The sequence below is a fragment of the Pholis gunnellus genome (assembly GCF_910591455.1).
Source record: "Pholis gunnellus genome assembly, chromosome: 4".
NCBI lineage: Eukaryota > Metazoa > Chordata > Actinopteri > Perciformes > Pholidae > Pholis > Pholis gunnellus.
Genome location: NC_136530.1, coordinates 15659706 through 15681286, shown reverse-complemented (window position 1 = coordinate 15681286; position 21581 = coordinate 15659706). Strand labels below are relative to the sequence as shown.

General features: G+C 40.5%; 1 protein-coding gene across 1 annotated transcript in view; it reads right to left on the bottom strand.

Annotated features, from left to right (window-relative positions):
• The window catches only part of sgip1a (SH3GL interacting endocytic adaptor 1a), a 53621-nt gene extending 32282 nt beyond the window's left edge, over positions 1-21339 (bottom strand). The window contains exon 1 of the mRNA XM_079158619.1: positions 21306-21339. Coding sequence (XP_079014745.1) covers positions 21306-21315 — 10 coding nt within the window. The 5' untranslated portion in view covers positions 21316-21339. The remainder of the gene's footprint in view (positions 1-21305) is intronic.
• Between the last annotated feature and the right edge of the window lie 242 nt (positions 21340-21581).

Below are 21581 nucleotides of genomic sequence, written 5' to 3'. Positions count from 1 at the left end.
ACAAACAAAATGAACTGTGGGGAATCAAAAAGACAATGAGTGTAACCCATAGATATGCCCATAGATTGTAGGTGTAACTGGCAAAACGCCATAAACTATGATTCAGCCTGGCTTAGTTATAATCACATATCGATCAAGAGACTCCTGGATGTAGTTTTCTAGGGTCAAGTGCACAATATAATCTACATTAAAAGGGACTAGATCGCTGCATAGAGGACAGTACAGTATATGGTAAAGTAAGGAGATGCAACTACAACTACAGCACAACTCAGACTGCTGAGTGCTAACAGTAAACCACACAAAATTTGCTAATACTGCTGATCTCACTGACAATCAATGGCCCAGAATGTAACTCCATGGTGTTTTCGGTAACATATAACACTAAAGTTTTGGATTAACAACCCTCAAAATATACCACCATAATACTGGTTCATATAAAGCTGCTCACATCTGCTGACAGCCCAGAGGATCACATAAGCCACATGTACACTACCAACTAACTATCAAAGGATGGTGGAGAGCTGAAATAAACTGGCCAACAAAGTTGAACATTCAGTAAGGGAAGGATAGTTTTTTTTACAGATCAAGCCACAGATAAAAGGGTGATTCCAGCTGGGATCTTAGACATAAGAAGTTAAGACTAATATAAAAGTACCCATATGTATTTTTGTTTTGGAATTGTTCTGCCCATTATTTCCAGGCTCTTTCTGTATTGTTTGGCAATTCATGTGATTATTAAGAAGATTTTTTCTTAATATCATCTATGACAGTATGTAGTTATCTTTACATGTATATACTGTACATAATCATCCAGTCTATGTATACCCATTAAGCATGTATTTCTTTGCACTATTTGTATAATTTGCAACTGTCAGAGCACCTAACCTGTATATAGACGTATTTTGGTCTTTGGTGCATATATTTACATAATATTGATGTAAAAACCTATTTTTCCACTACTTGTGTAGATTATCTTTGATATGTCTAGTATTTACCTGTATTTGTCCAGCTCTGTTATCCTTGTCCCTATAGCTGTTATTTCTGTGCAGTAGATCAAGATGCAAAAAACTGAATCAAATTCCTTGATTATGCACAATGTACTTTTCAAATAAATCGGATTCTGAAGTATTAAACACTACGGGTTGATTCACAGAATGCAATGCAAGACTGTGGAAAAGCAGATATGCTAAATATATAAAATTACTCAAGTGAGATTTTTCCCCATTTTAATATCAAATGCAGTGATTCAAAGTAAATGAGCCAAAAGCCAAAATACAGTGTGGGTGTACAATGAAGTGTGATTCACAGATAAGAGGATGGATTCTTTTTTTCAAATCTGAGATCTGTGTTTGCACTGAGAATGAACTCTCTATTGTATAGAGAAGGAGATGGAGGATCTGTGGTGAGAAAACATTTCACTCTCTCTCTCACACACAAACACACACACACACACACACACACACACACACACACACACACACACACACACCGACGCCTACACACGAAGCAAACACAAGCCCACATTTGATATGAGTCACTGATGAATCAATTTTACAGAGCAGACTGGCGAATAATGATTAAGAATAAACAGCTACTAAACAGAGCCCCGAGTGGCTGTTCACACACTTTCAATAAATAATACAAGGATGTTTCTTACATCTTGCAGTCTGAAAGTGTTGGGCAAAATTTCAAGTTTGTCCTGAGGGTGGATGGTCTATAGGTTCAGAAGGATAGGCCATAATGTGTTCTCCTGTATCTCCTTGAGAGCATCTTTGTCCTGGTGACATATTTGGGCATGTTGTCATGACGAAGAAGACTTAACATGAATGTGCAATGGCAGTATCTATCCATCCATTATCCATAACCGCTCATCCTATTCAGGGTCGCGGGAGGGGGGATCCCAGCTGACATTGGGCGAAGGCACCTTCGACAGGTCGCCAGACTATCACAGGGCCGACACATAGAGATTGACAACCATTCACATTCACACCTAAGGCAATTTAGAGTCATCAATTATCCTAAGCTGCATGTTTATGGACTGTGGGAGGAATCCGGCGAAAACCCACACTGACCTGGGGCAATGGCAATATGTGTATCGGGCCTGGGTAGTTTGGCAAGATGAAACGTCAGAGGGACACTGAACTCATCCTTTGGGGAATGTGCTGAATGCAGAAACTACCTGAACCAACGACTTTTCTGAGGCGTCACCACTACTGTAGTAAAAAGAGTAGAATAAGGTAAACGCAAAGAGCTTGTGTGTGTTCATACAAGCTTATTGGTGAGTTTTGTCACAAAACACTATGAAGCCCCAGTGAAGTACGTCGCTGGCCACATTAACAACAGCATACAGATTAAAACACACATTGGGGAGAACAAGAGACACCAAGCAATCCTATGGAGATATTGTGCCATTTACGGAGCATAATTAGCATCAAATATCAAACACCGAAATTACTTACCAACATCGATAAATGTTATCAAGTAGAGAAAAGCTGCAACTTGTTGAATCAATTACATCAGTATTATGCATCAGTCTCCATCCACTCTACGAATGGATCAACCAGTAAATACTGCAGTTTGTGTATTATTTGCCCACCTTCACTGCTCTGATTGTAAAACTTGTCCGTCATGGTGCGACTTGACAGATTTTACAATAGTGAAGCAGTAGGTTCTGCTACACAACTCTGCTTCCACTCTAAATTACACCCATTGAACATTTCCTGAATGACCCCCAGCACAGCTTTATATTAAAGTTCCATAAAGTAGGTGTATGCGTGTGTGACTTGGTAGATATAGTCCTGGGAATAAGTCTTGCCAGTGTACTGTACGGGCAGCCTTCTCAATGCCAAATGCCTTTTCTGTCAGCCAATGTACCAAGTAACCAATCCAGTAAATGGCTCTGAGTACACCTGATAAACTCTTGCAAAAACTGGAGCTGAGAATTGATTTATAACAGAGGGATGAACTAATCATTCATTAATACTGCTATCAAATCACACATGTTGCAAAGGAGTTTAGCAACCTTTTCACTTAAGTCTCTCCAACCTGCCCTTTTTGATTCCTGCTTTCCTGTTCCCTTTATTCTTCTACTCGATGTGTTTACCTGTCTATATGTATGCACATGAAAGTGATGGGAAGGCAGAGTTTATTTAATTAACTGCCTCTCCTCCCACAAGTCCCGTTATGAGACAAGCCCATTCACTAAAGTTCCTCATAGGTCAGCACTGCTGCAATACTCTGCAAAGAGCAGATAGACTGAGCACTTCCGAGTCTCTAGAGACACACTTTTTTTAGCACTGTTAGCTGTAAGCCACCAGCTCAGCAGTAGCCATGTTGAGAGCCACGAGGAGACAATCCCTCAATCATAAATATGCTCTGAATTCCAAATGTAGCACCTTTAGGTGTTTATATTAGGAGATACAATATGTTCAAGGGATCCTCAACAACTGGTGCTGCTACTACCGGGGATCTTTCCAGCAACTTTCCAATTGCTTCACAGGTTTATTCATTTTCCGGCTCCCTGGATGCTTTGTGTGGGTTAGTTCAACACAAAGTCCTTGTACTTCGAGAGAAAAAGGGGCGAGAGAACAGCAGGATTACAACTAAAAAAAGATGAATGAGGCTGTAACTGAGAGAGACATAGCAGAGGGATGTGGACAGACTCCGGCAACACTTTCCTCTGGGCACTGCTTTCTCAGACATCTTTCATTGAACATACCAGCTATACCATTCTGCTACAACTATGCTCTGTTTGCTAGTGAGAAAGACATTTGAATAACAAAACACAGGCACAGAGGAGACAGATAGATTGGCAGTCAGATTATGAAAATGAAAAGTTTCCACATTTGTTTGTGTGTGTGGTCTTGTCCAGATGAGGCTTGACAGAAAATTGATATGTATCAGAAGCTCAGATGCAGCTTGGTCACGTCCTGCTTCCATGTGCCTCGGGGGAGCACAGGAAATTACTTTGTTTGAAGAAAAAAACAATTATGAAAATGAGGAGAGAAAAAGGAGGGAATGAGAGAAGGAAACATAAAACAGTGTCAACGCTGCAAGGAAGTGACCAGCCTTACGTAAAAATGGATGAGATCAGCAACAAATGTTCTATCTTCGCCTCCATCTCGTGTTTCTCTCATTGAGGTAGGATCCCAAAAAAAAAAACTAACCCTGGCCCAAATTCCTGTGGATTACATCAGCCTTATTCCCTCCCAAAAATCTAATCTCAGTTCATTTTGGTTAAGGCAGGCCACTGGCTCCACCCCTTCCCTTTTCACACCCAGATTATAGGTTTGGTCAGCTTTTGGTTGCCAAAGGAATGTCCCGGCTGTCAATGGTTGTGTATGGTTCTATCTATGGGCTTATTAAAAACCTCTGACTCCATCTTCTCACAGTCACAGCCCTCAAATAAAGAATCACTGACATCATCAAAAGGTGGAGCGCTGTTTGTCTCTAAAAGGAGAGGAGGGGTAGCGAAAGTGGGAGAGACACTCAGAGGATGAGAGGCAGAAAGAGAGCGGGGATGTGGAGAAACACGATGAACCACAAGATCTGGAACCACTTTGAGAGAACACACCATCAATTCCAGGGTCACTATTATAGCCAGCGATCTGGTGTTATGGAAAATCTTACATAACCTGCAGGTTGACAAAAGCTACAGGCTGTATCTACCCTCATGGTGTAGGCAGATACAGTCAGCTCCTGAAGATATAATCTCAATATGTTATGTCTGGCTGTGTCAACACACCACGTGCAGCATTTGCAAAGGCATAACTTTAAATTATGACTCATGAACTGTTTTTCTCTCATCCTTATCCTGCCATTTTCGACAGTATAGGAACATGCAAAAAGCCACAGAAATAGGTTCAAGACAACGACAAATGGTAAAAGAATACAAACGTTTAAACACATATTTCCCTTCATTTAGTGAAGCTTACAGATTGTGCAGCACCTGCTCTGCACATTTCTATACGTCTCAATTGGGACAACATATCTTTGCCAGTATGTGCTGCTAACCTTGTGTACACGTGTCGCACGGTGCAAAAGGTACTGAAAAAAAGACATTGTTCCTCGTGACTGCATGTTATGTAACACGCTGGTACTTCTAATACAACAAAAGGGGGCCATTGCAGGAGAATCCTGCTACAACTGCTGCACCAAAGTAGTGCAAAATGGAGGCTCTTGTGACTCTACTGTATTTCAAGCAGCTGTACTGAAGCAGTCGCATGCACACACACACACACACACACACACACACACACACACACACACACACACACACACACACACACACACACACACACACACACACACACACACACACACACACACACACACACACACAATAATGGCACAGAAGCTGCAGAACTCCATTGACGTGCTCCAATGGGACAGTATAAGGGATTAGAACAGCTGGATTACACACTGCTGCCCACTCCCTCTCTGGCTCACACTGTGATTAAAAAGAATCTGCAACACCCTGTCGTATTGCTGATGTTTTGGAAGAGTTTGAATTTTAGGTCAAAGAAATGAGGCAGAACGCATGCTTTCTAAATATTTTATTGAGGAACGAAATAGATGATAGCTTTGAGGCACTATAAGAAACTTCAGCCAGTAAAGTAAACATCTCACACAAATCAGTTTAGACAGGATGTTATATAGAGAGCAACATGGATTAGTTTACTAAAATAAGATCAGGATACAAATACATATTGTAATCATCCAGGGATGTAATACAGCAAAAGGAGCTAAAGAGATGCTGATGTTGCTTTAAGACATTAGGAGGATACTTTATACAAACACAAAACTTGTGCTGACAACAATCTTCATTTTCGTCAGCAAATAAGACTATTTGCAGAACAGCCTTATGACCTTGTTATTCAAGGGGGGGGGAGCCTTCAGCATGGGTTGCGAAAAGCTTGTCAAACATCATGTATTTGTGTTAAATGCAAATCAACGTCAAACAACTTTAAAGACGACACGTTCTTCTGATGTCTAAAGGTCTGTCTTTAGAAAGCCCAAGCTCAATTCATGAGAAATGACACAGGAAGGGATTCTTATTCCTGCATTGCCCTCACCCCCTGTGGAGAGTGGTCAACACTGTGGTAAAGAGAGGAGAGTAACTTCCTTTCCTTCCAATCTCCCTTTTTAATTTGGATGAATTGCACTCTACTCACATGGTGCTAGCCCATTTGTTGTAGAAATTATACCCAATGACCAAATATGAATCCAACTCAGTCCCTGAACAATAAGGTCAATGAAGTACTGAATCTCTGAGAACATGGTTTACAGTTGGCAGGAGTGAACAGTCTGTGGTGTAATGAGAAACACTGCAAACAATCTTCATTACGGTTCACATCCATTTTTATTTATTTCTCCCTCCTCTCTTACTGTTATTTTCTCCTGTACTGTCTGGCAAGGCACCACAGTGTCAAATAATTTTGGTTTATAGGTTGGTTCCAGGTTATTTTGGTAATTGTCCAACCTGAGTAAACAGTGCTGTGTAAACTGATGTATTTTGAAATGCACATTGATGTCAATCTGTCTCGTCTTTAGTCTATTGTTGTTTGTTCCTTCATCAGTCTGTCACCTCTCCAATCTGTCTACAAAGGTCCTACATATATATATATATATATATGACATTCAGAACATTAATATAGCTGCAAACAACTAAGCAAATATGCTATGTAAAGATATAGAGAGAATATACGGTTGTCGTTCATCCGTTCGTGCCGTTTGAACAGTAAGCTGCTTTGCTCTTTTAAAACAATGCAACTATCTGATGAAACAGAATAAAGATCATCAATGGAGCGTTGCAGGGATGAGTTATTTTTGGGAAATCGACCCCAGAAGTTAGCATCCCATTGGTTCCCCCAACAACAAGCCAATGGGATTTTTCTATTGGATTTGGGGGTATTGAAGAACATAAGCTCTCTGGCAAACACATGTTTATGATACTTAAACGTAAACAAATTAACACCACTTATATCATTTTTCAAGCAAAAAATCTCTTAAGCTTCTGTTAACAGCGCTCCTTTTTTCAGTCATCTAACCAAAAACCTGCATTCCTGCAGCACTCACTGTGTACAAAGACAACAAATTAGAAGGCATCCCTAATTTCATATCACACTACACGATCCACTCTGTCTGTTGACGTCACATGTCACAGCATGGCTATGAGGTGGTTTACCCTCAACTGGGGGGGGGACACTTAAAAACACTGACATTATTGAGTCACTTGAAGGCTGCACTTACAGCTGACGTTTAGCATTTTTCTTTTTACTCCTATCAATACTTCCAGGCAGACGGAATTAATTCTTCCACTTATCACGTAGTAGAAATTAATCAGTTTGAGCCTTTTGTTTATGACAGTGCTTAATTATTATACAACCACACACAAAATGCAAGTAATTGGAATCATGACAGGTTAGACGAACAGTCTGGGGGTGAAAGTGGAGGAACTCCTCTGAGGATGCAAGCTGTGAAAACAATTACTGCTCAGACAAACTAACACTGTATGTCAAAGACCAAAAACACCACAGCTGAGGTGCAGCAGGGATTACAAAGTGCACCCCCCATAAGAGCAAAGTTTTCAGGACAAAAGTCCAGAAAAGAAGACTTCCTCTCTATCCTCCCCTGTTGGGAATATGAAAAATCCTTTGTGGCCATCTTCCACTATAGACACAGTTCAGTTCTCAGCAGTGTCTTACAGTGGGACCACAGATGACAGGTGCTTTGTGCCGTGTGGTTTAGTTTCACTGATGTGCAGTTTTCCCTCTGTACCTCTAACTCCCATGTCTCCCTGCCTCCCTTTTCTCTCCCCCTCAGCCTCTCTCCCTGCTGATATGGTGAAAATCAATGGCTCCTCTATTCGGTGGAAGGTCTGATGTCTGCTCATGAAATCCTATCTGCTTTGAGTCAACCATCTGATAGCTTAATGTATGATCTCTCACACACACACACACAAACACAAACATGCACACCTTTATGGACACAATGCATTTCTGTAAACATAAATGTGTTGTGTGCAGAAGTAAACCCTGATAATTGTGGTCACATTCAAATTAAACTTACACAACATACACCGACATATCTGTATAATATTGATCAATATCTTAGCTGAGCCAATTTATTGGCCAGAATCTAACCGCCAGAATAGCCATCAATTCACTTTGCAATCAATTAAAAACTAAATAAAATCAAAACGGCATAGTACTCACCAGCGTTTCATTTACTGTTTCTGAGACAGAGCAGAGTCAGGGACAACAAACTTGTCACCCACGACCCATATGCACACATGCTCAAAATGACTGCTTAATACTCCAAGATAAAAGTTACATACTGTAGGTAGAGGACCAGTGATCGTCTAGTGATGTCTTAAAGGTCAATAACAATGACCTTAACATGAACCTAACACAGTCACACTAATTGGTGCACGTTAACACGTCGACTTCCAAAGTATTAGAATACTCTAGCAGACAAGAATACAGAGGGATTTTTCTTTAGCTGTTTCACACAAGCCTGCATGTTAACCAGGCCTGCAGCCTAATGTACACGGAGTACAGACACGTAAAGCCGCACACTAACACAAACAGAAACTGTCCATGCAAACAGCGCGAGCCCGAAAACATGCCACGCACAGCTGGCGAGAGACTTCTACAAATGCTGCACTCCTCTCTTTAATCACATCCTCAAAACACTCAGTGCATCCCTCTTTCACGAATCACATTTCTCTTTCCCTTAATACCTCTCTACATCTCTCTTTTTGTCTCTCTCTCTCTCTGCAACATTTCAATCCCTCCCTCATGACAACATCTCTCTACCCAACCAGCATCAATCCAAACGCTGCTAATCTCTTCCTGTAGCTGGGTCTCTGCGTCACTGTGCAAGTGCATCCTCTGCTGATTTGAACTGACATCTGTTTGCACTGGTCTGGCTAGTAGCCATACAGTACAAACACACACAGAACAGAGTGCTAGATCCAGACACATCCACAGATATGGCAAAGAGGGGATTTGTCTCACACACATGGAAAAATACAACGCCAAATTCCCTATTAAAACTAGTGCTGAAAGATAATATTTATGAAATGGAAGGGGGAAGGAAGTTATGAAGGGACATGAAAACTGAAGCCTCTTGTATTTCATGGCCTGTTTTGTTCTACCCACTACGTCTTTCTTACTCCTACAGATGGCCAGGTTGAAAATACTTATAAATATCCCTGCAGGTTTTAATGTTTCCAGAAACAAAGACCAAAGATTTCTTTCTTTAGTCAAAATCTAGGATGAAATTGAGTTCAAATAAAAAGATGAGATGCTATTTTCTTCACATAGAAATGCAACGTAGACAAGACTTGTTATGGTTTGAGAAACGGGGAAATGATAATCAATTTATCAAATATCAGTATTTTGTACTCTTCTAATTCTGCCTTACAGTATTTTCACACGTAACCCATTGTAGAATAAGTCGTGTGGTTTCCCTGGGGCTTGGTGAAAGCTATTATGGAAACTAAGGAAATCACTAATTGAAGTCGATGAAGCAAGTTGAGAGTAAACTGACAAAAATGATTCTGCCCCCATTTAAATTGTACATGTTTATTATTGTTTCATAGATTTTAATGAGTAATTGAATCCTACGTATCTTTTTTAATACATTTTAAAATTGTTTAAAATGCTAGTTTAAAACAGGTTCCATTCAGTTAGAAGTAATTACAAAAAATATGTACGATTTCATTTCCACACACTGCGCTGTCTGCACATGGGCAGACATATGTGCTACAATTCACGACGGGGATTTCTTCTCACCCTGAGGGATTTCCGTTAGAAGCTCCTGCACTGCTGTCTATCCACACGTCTGTTATCGGTAATCAAGCACTTTATAACCAACAACTATTTAGTTAACGTTATCAATTGTGTGTTTGCTACTTTAGCTAATGTTACAACAGCTAGCTTAGTTGTGCAGTAGCATGTCAGTATGGTAGGGTTAGACAAAGCTAAATGTTTTCAGTCAACACAATGACGCTGAGTGGCAGGCAGAGCAGCGGCAACTTAACGTTACTTTCTGTAAGTCTTTTGCCAATGTTCACCAGAAGCGGCTTTCAATAAAGTGAAAGTAACCAGATTGTGCTTTATGAGAATAACAATAAGTAGTGGGGTCATGTAAGCAGACCTTGTTGAAATTGTGGGTGTCTATAATAATGTTTATGTTACGGCCGAACCAGCTACCGTTTCTGTAAGTATGTCTTCAACTTATGGTAGCAGCTAGTTACTCTCCTTAATACGAGATGCACCGCCCTACATTATAAGTTACATCAAAATAAAAGTTTTTAATTGCTTCACAGACAACAAGTGCTGTCAACCCTAAAAAAGCTGCCGACTTCTTAGCATCTAACTTAAGGTAGATGATGGGCATCTCATTCGGAAGTATATGGTAAGTCAGTGTAACTATTTTACAGCCACATGTACTGTCTTGTATTACAATAAATGTTTTCAGATCCTAATGTCACTAATAGTTACTACAAGTCATTGCGACAGCACCAAGAACTCAGTTCACAACTGTTGAATAGATATAGAAAATGTCTGGTTTTAAATAACGAAAACAATGCTGATTTAACCTCGTACTCGACTGTCGTCTGTGTGTAATTAAATATATTACATGAACACGTTTTCTTTTTCCTCAAAATCTCTTTCAGTATACAAGACTGAGACAAGAGACTGAAGATATCCACCATGCGTATACACATCATCAACAACGAGGGCTGGACATTATGGTGGCATTGAATTTAATGCTGAAGGAGTAATCGTTCTCGACAACATTGGATCTGTAGCCCGAGCTCGTTACAATGAGGCCAGGAATCACCTCTGCAGTATACACGTGAATTCATTCAGAAAGTACTCTTGCTTTCTCCCCAAAGTACTTGGAGCAAAGACCAAAGTCAGTGGTGGACGGGTGGATTTCTTGTTAAGCTGCATTATTATTTCTGGTTTGGGGGTGACATAGAACATTTACTATGATGTGAAATGCAGCTTGAGGAGATGTTGCAAGCTGAAGAAAGAGTGTTGGGCTGTAGTATTAACTCTAGTGTGAACCCTGGACATACGTGCTTGTTTTTGATAGACTCTGGGTATTGTTTTCACTCAATGCATCCTTTTGATGTACATGTTCGCTGTCTTGCAGCTATGGTACTGGTGCATGTTTTTTTTTTTATAGCAATGGGTCTGTAAGTAAATGTCCTGCATTCAAAGCCTTACTTAAGTAAAATGTTATCACCAAGTATTCGCATCAAAATGTACTTATAGTAAGTACAAGTATTGATTGTGCAGTAAAATGTTCCCTGTCAGTGTTTTACTATCATACATGTGTCTGGATTAATAGTACTGCTGCATTAATGCGTATATTGCATCTTACTGCTGTCGATGTTTTCAACTCCTTTAATCTACAGCAACGCATCCTATTCTATAAGATCATCAGATGGATGTAGTGTCGCTGTCCTGTGAGAACCACGTATCTCTAAAAATATAAACAGCCCTGTTTTCAGCGTTGTGATGATGTATTTTCCAGCTGATCCAAAAGAGTTTATTTAGCTTAAGAATTAGAAGGATTTTTTCAACACATAAAGGAACATCCTTCAGTTCATCACAAACATTCAACATCATCTGCGGGACAGAAAAGGGATGAAAAAATGTCATCTGAATATTAACTTAAGATAGACAAACAGAGTGAAAAGTACAATATTTACCTCTGAGATGTAGTGGAAACCTATGTGTACGTAAGTTCAAAACGTAAAAGAATTGAGATAAAGTTGTAAAAGTGATTTTGAAAATTATTAGTTTGCTTAATTTGTGTAAACATGGAATTTATTGAAAGCTAAGATACTAGTAATAGCTAAAAAGGTTTAATTAAATAAAACCTAATTTTGGTTTGTAGAAATTAAACCATTAAATTGATTTGATGAACAAAAAAAGGTTAATAGTAATAATGAATTTTAGTATATTGAACATGAGTAAACTTTACTCAAAATAGTCAAAATTAGGAATATAAATCAACTGAATTAACTTAAAAAATCTAGATTCAGATCATTTAATTTCGTGCAATCACTTACCTAAATAAAATTAATTAAATACAACAAAACATTGTTTGTGTGTAAGTGGGTACTCTAAAAAGGCACAACAAGGCATCTCATCAGTGCAAAGATGATCATGTGTTCTGATTTTTAATCACACAAATAAAGAAGAAAATGACCACACAAATGTAATCCATATTAATAAGATATTCATGTTACTTCATTCATCAAGTAGAGTTGAATGAGATTGAGCCAAGCACTAACAATCATCTTGGGAGCTGAATACATTAGGCAGTGAAGCACATTAATATTATATGGCCAAATAAATTCAACATCCCTCGGGGGTTTCCCTGCCACCGCGTCTATCCACGCCTCCTTCCATAATGTAAAAGAAAGTGCTGCAGGACAAGGTGCAGGAAAGGACAAAAGGACGGGACATAAGAAAAACTCAGGGGATGAATACAGCGAAGGAACTTTTAGGAAATAAAGGTACTCAGGTGGAAAAGGGTGACATGAGGCAGAAGATGGTGGGAACAGCAGACGTAGACAAGAGACGCTGTGTGATGGTAAAATGGATCTATGTGGCATCATACATGTACCTGAACAGCACGACACAACTTGGTTTCAGCAAAACAGTGCATTTAGTAAACCATCCCCAAGCAGTTGATTTTGTTTACCTGTACACACAAGACCGGTAACAGAGATGAGGATGTGCCTAAGGCTGCCATTTTGAACGTAGATTCAAATCCAGACACAATAAAATCATAACAAAACTAAAATAAATGTAGGACTCCAAGTCTACGCAGCCCCCTTTAATCATTTATTAATCCCCCTTCCCACCACATGAGAGGATCAAACTCCAAAAATGTCACAATCGAGGAAGTGACTCGACAAAATACATGATTGTACTGTCCTGGCCTCTCACTCCGGGGCTCTGACACACATTGCTGCTCTCTGTGTATCTCTTCCTCTCTCACGCTATCCTCCTTGGACATTTTAACTCACTTCATCTCCCTTTCTATCTCCACCCCTCCTCATTTTGTTTATCTGCTTCTTCCTGCCAATGGCTTTCTAGGGGATTCTTCGCTCTTCCTTTCTTTCTCCCAGCTTGTGTCAGCGTCTTTCTCTGTGTCGCTCTCTCTCTCTTTGTCTGGCTCCTCTAATTGGGTACTGTACATTGCTCTCCTTGTTGCACTGCTATGAACTCTGTTCAAGACACTTTTATGAAAGCAGTATTCTTTTAATGTGCGTGTGCCTCAGGACTTGGGGAGAAAGACAGGGAGACCTTGTAATACCCAAAGTTAGGCTCACAGAGGATCTAGGCTATGACCTGAATTCATTCTTGTGGTGTGTGTGAAAGGGCACACAGATGATGAATCAGTCAAACAGCCGCAAGACAAGTCCGTCTTTAACGTTAAAACTAGAGCCACAGATTAAATTAGACCACACATCTTTGACAGCAAATCACCAACTGTTTTGACAGCAGGCTCCTCTAATCTCTGCGTAGGCCCTGTCAGGATGAGAAAAGCATCCCTAGTCTGTTAGTTAACACTCTGTGCTACCTTCAGTTTGTTGTTATTGTGCTATGTGTAACATTTCAATTTAAATAAACCAGTAGGCGCCAATGGGATGATATGAAGCAACTGCCGCATGGAAAAATATTTTATGTAAACATTATTTAATCAAGGAATATGATCTGCCGAACAACGTGCGGTGTACAGATTTACTATACAGTGCTTTTCATTTTTAATTCCTCTACACCATTACAGTATGATCCTTCCAAACGCACAAATACAGTTCAAACAGTCCTTTTTTTACCTCATCTTCCCCCAGCTGCCACTAGATTACACAAACATGTCTGTTTATCTGGCTTTGAATCTTGGGCATCATTACATAAGCTTATCTGTGTGTGTGCGTGTGTGTGTCCACAAAAAGCAAAAGATGGGATTTGGAGGGCTGTTGTGAGGATGTTGTTGTGCTTCTGTGTCCATGAATGAATATGGTGTTAGGAGGACCGTTAACAAGACCGAGCAGATGGATTTTGATGGCTTTCCCTTTGTCTTCTCCTCTCCTGTCTGTCCCTGCATGTCTTTGTTGTGCGAAAGTTCATTTGGGTCTCTTAAAACTTATTGTCAAGCAGAGTCACAACGGACGCATTCTATTGTGACATATTCAACATAGAAGACACACAAAAACATGCACTTTGATGACTGAACATGTCTGTTTGCACACGTTTTTCATAGGAGCATTGTCTGATGTTGGCGTTAACATCTGTGCACAGACTTATGTTAGTAGGAAACGCCAGCGACTCAGCCTTCTCACTTCACTCCGTAATACGAACTAACATCAGAAGTAGGCTCGTCTATCACCGCTCTATTCTTTATTCAGATTTCAATCAACACATCTCACATTAGTTTGTACACAGCTGAAAATCATGAAGGCATTTCATTATTATATTTTATATTATATGTCAATGGTTTGGCAGTCTTAGTCTTCAAAATAGGAACAAACTCTGTTGAAGCTCTGTTTTCACCAACTGGTGCTATCCGTACCAACCATCAGCACCTGCTAGTATTGAGGGTCACCTCAAAAGGCAAAGACTACTGTTTAGAACCCCAAACGTCTTTTACATGTGGGAATTCTAGATGATCCACCAGGCGAAGGTTTAATCTCCCCAAAGGTAGCGCTAATACACACTGTCCTTTGTTCCATCTGTTATTTGTTTTTTAAACAAGCTAGAACTCTGGATATCATGTCACTCATTGCATCTTGTTTTTCCATGTTTTATGGTGACAGGGTCGGCGATATGGATCTTGCGCTGTGTTGTGTTTGATGTATTGTGTGTATTTGTTTGGACTACTGTCTGTAAAGAATTGCCTCAGGGCCATTAACGTTTATTACAACCTGACACACACATGTACTACAATCACATGTTATTAAAGCAGCAACATGCCACTTTGACTGTGTTCCATTGAAGGAATTTCCACAAATATACAGAATGAGTGTATCGAGAGAGGACCGCGAACCCTTTGCACCCTTCTCACCCTTGGTTATAACTTCATAACACAACAATTGATAACCCACAACTAGCTCTCTTCAAAAACACCATGGCACACAATTTGTGACAAGTAAACAATTTGTAACACTAATAATTGTGCATTTACAAATTTAAACTGCCCAACAGCATACTGGGTAATGTTAAAGCTGCCAACTAGTAGCATAAGAGTCTGTTTACAGCTGGGAGAGCCTCCATTGCTACCGCTTATACAAAACAGAAAAGAGAAATGGAGGATGAAGAAAAAGAGACGAGAGATGCGCCAGAAATTGTGCCCAAGACAGAGAGCTGTGTCTGTTTGGAAGCTTTTGCATTCTTATTTCTTTATATATTGTATAATATTGTGAAGCTAAGTAAACCCTAGCAGGAGGCAAAGTCCCACCCCTTCCGGTGCCCCCCTTGTGACCCAATTTCAGAAAAACTAGGCAATGGCGATAGACAAATATTTTTTGGACCCCGTTTGAATTGTGTCATGAATTACACATATGTTTGTCAAATTAAAAGATAATTTTGCAAGTCAAGAAACTCGCAGTTTGTCATAGATTTGTCCTTGTATCATTACTCCGTGAACTTGTCTCACACAATGTGTGTCCCCAACACTGCCGTTACCTTGGCTTGCTAGGTAGTTTAGCTTGCTAGGTAGCTTAGCTATATTCCATCCATAAATGTAACGTTACTCTTTTCATCAGCCGCGATGTGAAAGAACGAGCATTGTTTAAATTGACTAACATTAAATGTGTACTCCGTGGCACAATTCAAACGGGATCAAGAAGTTATTCGCTGAAGTTGACTTGAGGTTCATATTTTTTTCCAAAATTAGGTCCCATGGTGGTCCAACGAAAAAGGAAAGGGAACTTCGCCTCTCTATAGTAATCAAAGCCTTCAATACATGATGGCATTAAAATGTTTTATATATGTACTCCTGATGGTAGAGTAAGCCAATATAAACCCATACAAAGGCCAAGTCAGGCAAAACTAAATAAATATAATGATATACCGTGAAACCACCAGTATATTAAAATGTTTTATGATACAAATTTGTGGTCTGACTGGTAGACTGTGCATGGCTGTGTCTATGGAGAACCAGATTAAAACCAATACCAGGAGAAGCCTTTCATATTCACAGACGGCGCTCTGCTCTGTTTCATTCCAGCCTGAGATTTCTGCTAGGCCACTAAGGGCTTTGTGCAACGCATCAGCCCACATGAGTTATGTGTTTGGGCCAATGGCAAGACATTAAATTACTCATTTGGGTCTGCAACGGGAGCAGCGTACTATCCTTGCACAGAGGTCTTCACGAGGAAACAAATACCATCAACAATGTCTTCACAAACATGTACAGACCTGGTGCAACATTCTTCAGGCTTTTGTGCCCACATCAACCCACCAAAAACCTATTTATTCACAAATCAATGAAAATGTGCACTTGGGAGCCTCTGACCAGCTCATTACCAAAACAGACATGAGTCAGCCTCGTAGTTGTTACCCAGGAAACCATATGGCAGCAGGGTCCTGAGTCAGAGCAGAGATGTGACTATTTGACATCACTGATCTTTCTCCAAGGCTTCTCCAAGTCATAGGGTAATGTTTTTGAGGGAACACAAAGACAATGGAAGGCTAGAACAGTTGCATGTTTTTGTATGATCTGCCTGAACTAAAGATTACCTCCACATTCCAACAAAGTAGAATGACTTTGACAACATTTCAGATGTTTGAAATATTTGAGTGAGTTTGTGTTGCAGACAAGAACATCCCCCTGATGCAAATCATGACTTTGTAACAGATACATTGGAAGATATGACTATGAACCCCAACCCTATTTTCTTTTTTGCTAAAGCCAGCAGGCCTTAAGCAAAAGAAGTTGATAATGGTGATGGGTTAATGTTAAACTGTAGTCCAAGTGCTGACACTGGACCTATAACGCACGCGCGCGCACGCACGCACGCACGCACGCACGCACACACGCACACACGCACACACACACACACACACACGCACACACACACACACACACCTCGTTTAAATGAGATGATCTTTTATGTTGACAAGGTGAGTCAGTGGATATGACCCTGCATGCGTGTATGCCATGAGCTGACCCAGATAGACAGGGAATTTAGAACCCAATTGATTTTTAGTAAGAACTTATAATCATACCAATACAATTAAATTGTATCAAATAAGCAAATAATCATCACGTTTCATATCAAGTCAGGTAATAGACCGTTAAAGAAAAGAAGTGAAGTTCACCATATGGCCTTGTGTCCTCTCAGCATTCCAGTCAAGGGTTTATCCAAGTTTCAGCCACGCAAGCTCTAAGTACTGGGCCTCCCTGTGACAGTCTGATTCCTACTGCTACTAACTAGGATTAACAAGACTACAAATCTGAAACCCTGCGAGTGGCCTGCGAGAGGCTGCAGTGCTCATTACAGCCAACGAAACTTTTGGATGGAGTCAACAAAACTCTGCAACAACATACTAAATAAATACTAATTTAGAGCTTTGTCACTGCCGGGACTACGATGTTAACTTCCTCCTCATGATGGTGCTACAAGAAATACCATGGGATCATTAAAATCAAAAGAGTTTTCCCCATTGGGAGCATCAGTGTGCACAGCTAATTATATTAATGAGGGTTTTTTTGTGCACATAGTGTTTAATTTGGCCTGAAGGTATAACAAGAGGTAATGTCCAAAATGCAAAATGTTTAGGCTTATAGGGAGCACGAGATAATGTCATGGCAGGCAGTCCCCCTGTTACAGTTAGATCTTGTATTTGTGTGCAAAGGGAAGTTTAAGCTTGTTGCTTCAGTGCTAGATCAAATGCCAGAGGGTCACTAAAGCATTACTGGACATTAAGAAAGCGTGGTCACTGTCACCTTATTTCAGTTTATAAGACACTCTTATACATTTAGAAATGTAATCTATTAAAACTTCACTGTTGTCTTGATAATATCTGTGCCTCCTCCATGTAGCTCCTACACTCAAAGTCAAATGGCATCAGAAATCCCATCCTGCACCAGTGTGATTACCATGAGGAGAGTAAATTACTGGTGAAACAACCACCACACAAGAGCAGGATCTCATGAGTAGAGAAATCCATACTGGAGATTTGTTACATAAAAGGACATATTTCTAGTAATGATGTACACACTGTGCACAACCCCAGATGCAGTAGTCCCACTTGCAGTAAACCCTGCATTCATAGCAAATGATCATGGTAAGTGCTGGTTGATCATTAAGTAAATGATGGGGGGGGGGGGGGGCTTTCAAAGAAAAAGAAAAACACAGCACAGAAAACAAAAAATTCTGATGTTTTATTTTCAGATTTACTGTATGGAATTTGCCTTATTGTGATCATTATCTGGAGGTCACAGTTCAGCACAACATCCCCGTTTGTATTCACTATAGTGTGTCTAGAGGGAAGGGGGTTGTCATCACTAGTATTCATACTGCCTCTCTCCATTTGAACTAAAATTAGGAAATGACCCCATGTCTACTTCCCTGTGCGTTACCCAGGGACAGCCATGCTGGCCATGAAATGGGGCTTTAAAAAGCAGAGCTGACCAGGATTAGCATCCAATTTTAACACCTGACTGTAATCCTGCCCTCACACAGTCCATGCTAAGCCTGTGCTAGCCATGCTAATGGACGGCAAGCGGTTTGCAGAAGGTCTATTTTTTTCTTCTGAACTGTTACCCAACAACTTGGCTCGTGACAAACGCAGTGAATGACAGGACAGCACACTTGCAGTGGAGGGGAGGGGGGAGCAGCCGATCAGCTTCTTACTGTTGAAGTGAAGTTGGAGAATTCTTGACACTGAAAAAGTTACTTATTGTTCAATATGTTCTGTGACAGTACTGTTTTTGTTATATAATAATAAAACCACACTGTATCTAGATTACCAATCAACACAATTGTGAGACCAGATCACTATCAGTATTACTGATCATCTCTGTACAGCTAAACTTTGCCATCAAGACAAATACTGAGTCATAAACCAAATACCAAAGGGAAAACACTGAATCACTTGGGGTTAATCATTAAATACTGACTATAGTGTTATCTTTTATGATCACCCTGTGAGATCCTTTATTCATATTTATCTATGGTGCATCTGTACCTGCAGAGTCAGCATGAGCATATTAGACATTATTGTGCATATGGTGGCTCCTTACTACAAATACAGCTTGGCAGAAAGGGTGTAGCCTCATGTGTCAGTGATCATCTAAATTATAACCTACTGAGCAGTTTATAGTTTGTACAATGACGTGTTTGTGACGAACAGTGAGGCTGTTATGGTTGCGATCACTACAACTTGTTACAGACTGTGAGGCAGACTGTTGCCTTCTTCATCATATAGTAGCATAGGAGTAATACACTGTTATAAAAACATCAGCCCCTTTAGCTGATCAAAATGTAATTCATTCAATTTAAATACAGATCTCTGACTTCACATAGCAGGTCAGTGATCACAGACCTTTATTTAGCATGCTTGGGCAGTTAACAATGGGAACAGACATGAAGAATGCTTCAAGTCATTGTCTCCAACCAACAAGAAAATAATAATGAGACTTGTGAGATGGTCTATACACTCCTCCACTAGCTGGCATGGTAGTAATGACATCATTACAGCAAATACTGTAAAACTTGGAGATGTTGTCCAGAAAACACAACATCACATCACCCTCCATGACATCTTTACAGAAACATGCACATTGCTTCAGGCCAGTATAGGCTCAGCATTTGAAATAAACAAAAATGGATTAGTAATCTGAATTATACATTGTACTCCGTTAGAAACGTACAATCTGAGAACTGTCACCTCATAATTAATATATAGGTTCCAGCCTGCCCTTCAAATCCACTCCTACCTTGATGACATGATACTATGTTACTATGACATGATACAACATCCTCTGGTGTGAGATCGCTAACAGCCCACAACACATGACTGGGCAGCAGTAACATCATTCCTTTCCAAAAAACACCAATAGAAAGACACACACATACACACACACACACACACACACACACACACACAACCAAATGAGATTGAGCTAATGTGATTCTTCCTCAGCAGCAGACACACTGGCATGGAGTTAATTTGCTAAATGCACCGGAATAAAAAAAATGCTTGAGTGACATCGTGAAGCTGTTTTGGAGCATGGACAAAAACTATCCACTTCAAGGAAACGTACGAAACTGCAGAGGGTAAATATTGTAAGCAATAATGACCTACACATATTTCCCTATGTTCACTGCCTCAAAGCGTTGCCTGTGTATCATCGCGGGCTATGGGAGCTTACATAATCCAAGGTTGATTTAGTAAGAGTCAACATATTTAGGTTGTTCTGGTCAAACAAATGGCAAGTGGTCGTTCACAGAGGACCACTGAACCACTTTAAAGATAAGAAATAAGATACATCATATGAAACAGTCGGATGGAGGGAGGCTTCCGTGTGCCAGCTGCAGAGCTGTAGGGATTCATCCCTCAATCACTGGCCTTCCCCCCGGATGATGTCATCAATTAAAGGGACATGAAACTAAAACAATCATCAGTTCTCTTCTTCCTCACTACGCTCAACCCAACAGAGGTGGATCAGTCCAGCTATGGGTGGGTGGGAATGTACGTACGCACCCACCGGTACAGATGTACAATCCACATGCGAGTGCCGGGTAAAAATGGCAATGTAGTGTGAGCAGATACACAGCAGTCAGAGTCATACGGTGCCGTGAGTGTGTATGCGTGTGTCAGTGCATGTGTTTCAGGGAACACCATACAAAGAGAATTTATACAAGTGAGCCAGCTGGGCACATAAGCCCTCCTGCACAATAAATCCAAATAATCCTTTACCATGGGAAGCGGGAAAAAGGGGGGTGGGGGGGGGTACTCATACATACACACACGCACACACACTCACAAAAGGTACACACGGTTCAATTAGCCTCGCCATTGTGCCTCTGTGGTAGACATTCAGTGGCTGTGCCCTTTTCCTAAGAATAACATGCAAGTCACCAGAATGTATGCACTCAAAATAGCAGGGCAGCTTATGACATTTGAACCTCCCAAAGACACACACGCTTGCCAGTGGATGAAGCGCTGTTGGACAAGGACATGAAGGGGGATTACCCTGAATAACAACAGAAAAGGGGACAGCATAAGAATAAAATCTAAAAAATCAAATCATCTTACCTTCCATCATGGTTGCAGATTTGCATTCCTCTACCTCCAAAGAGCCTGAAATGAAAGCAGGAGGCGTGAGGAGGGGGTGAAGACAAGAAGCCCCCGGTTACCAGAGAGATACAGTAGAATTGATGGGCAGCAGAGCTGCCGTGTGCATGTGGCTAACGCCCTAGCTAACTGTGAGCCTCCGACACCCCCAGACGTCGCCTGTCAACTAGCCCAGGAAGGAGAGAGAGAGAGAGAGAGAGCGAGAGAGATGTACAGAGAGAGATAGAAAGAGAGAGA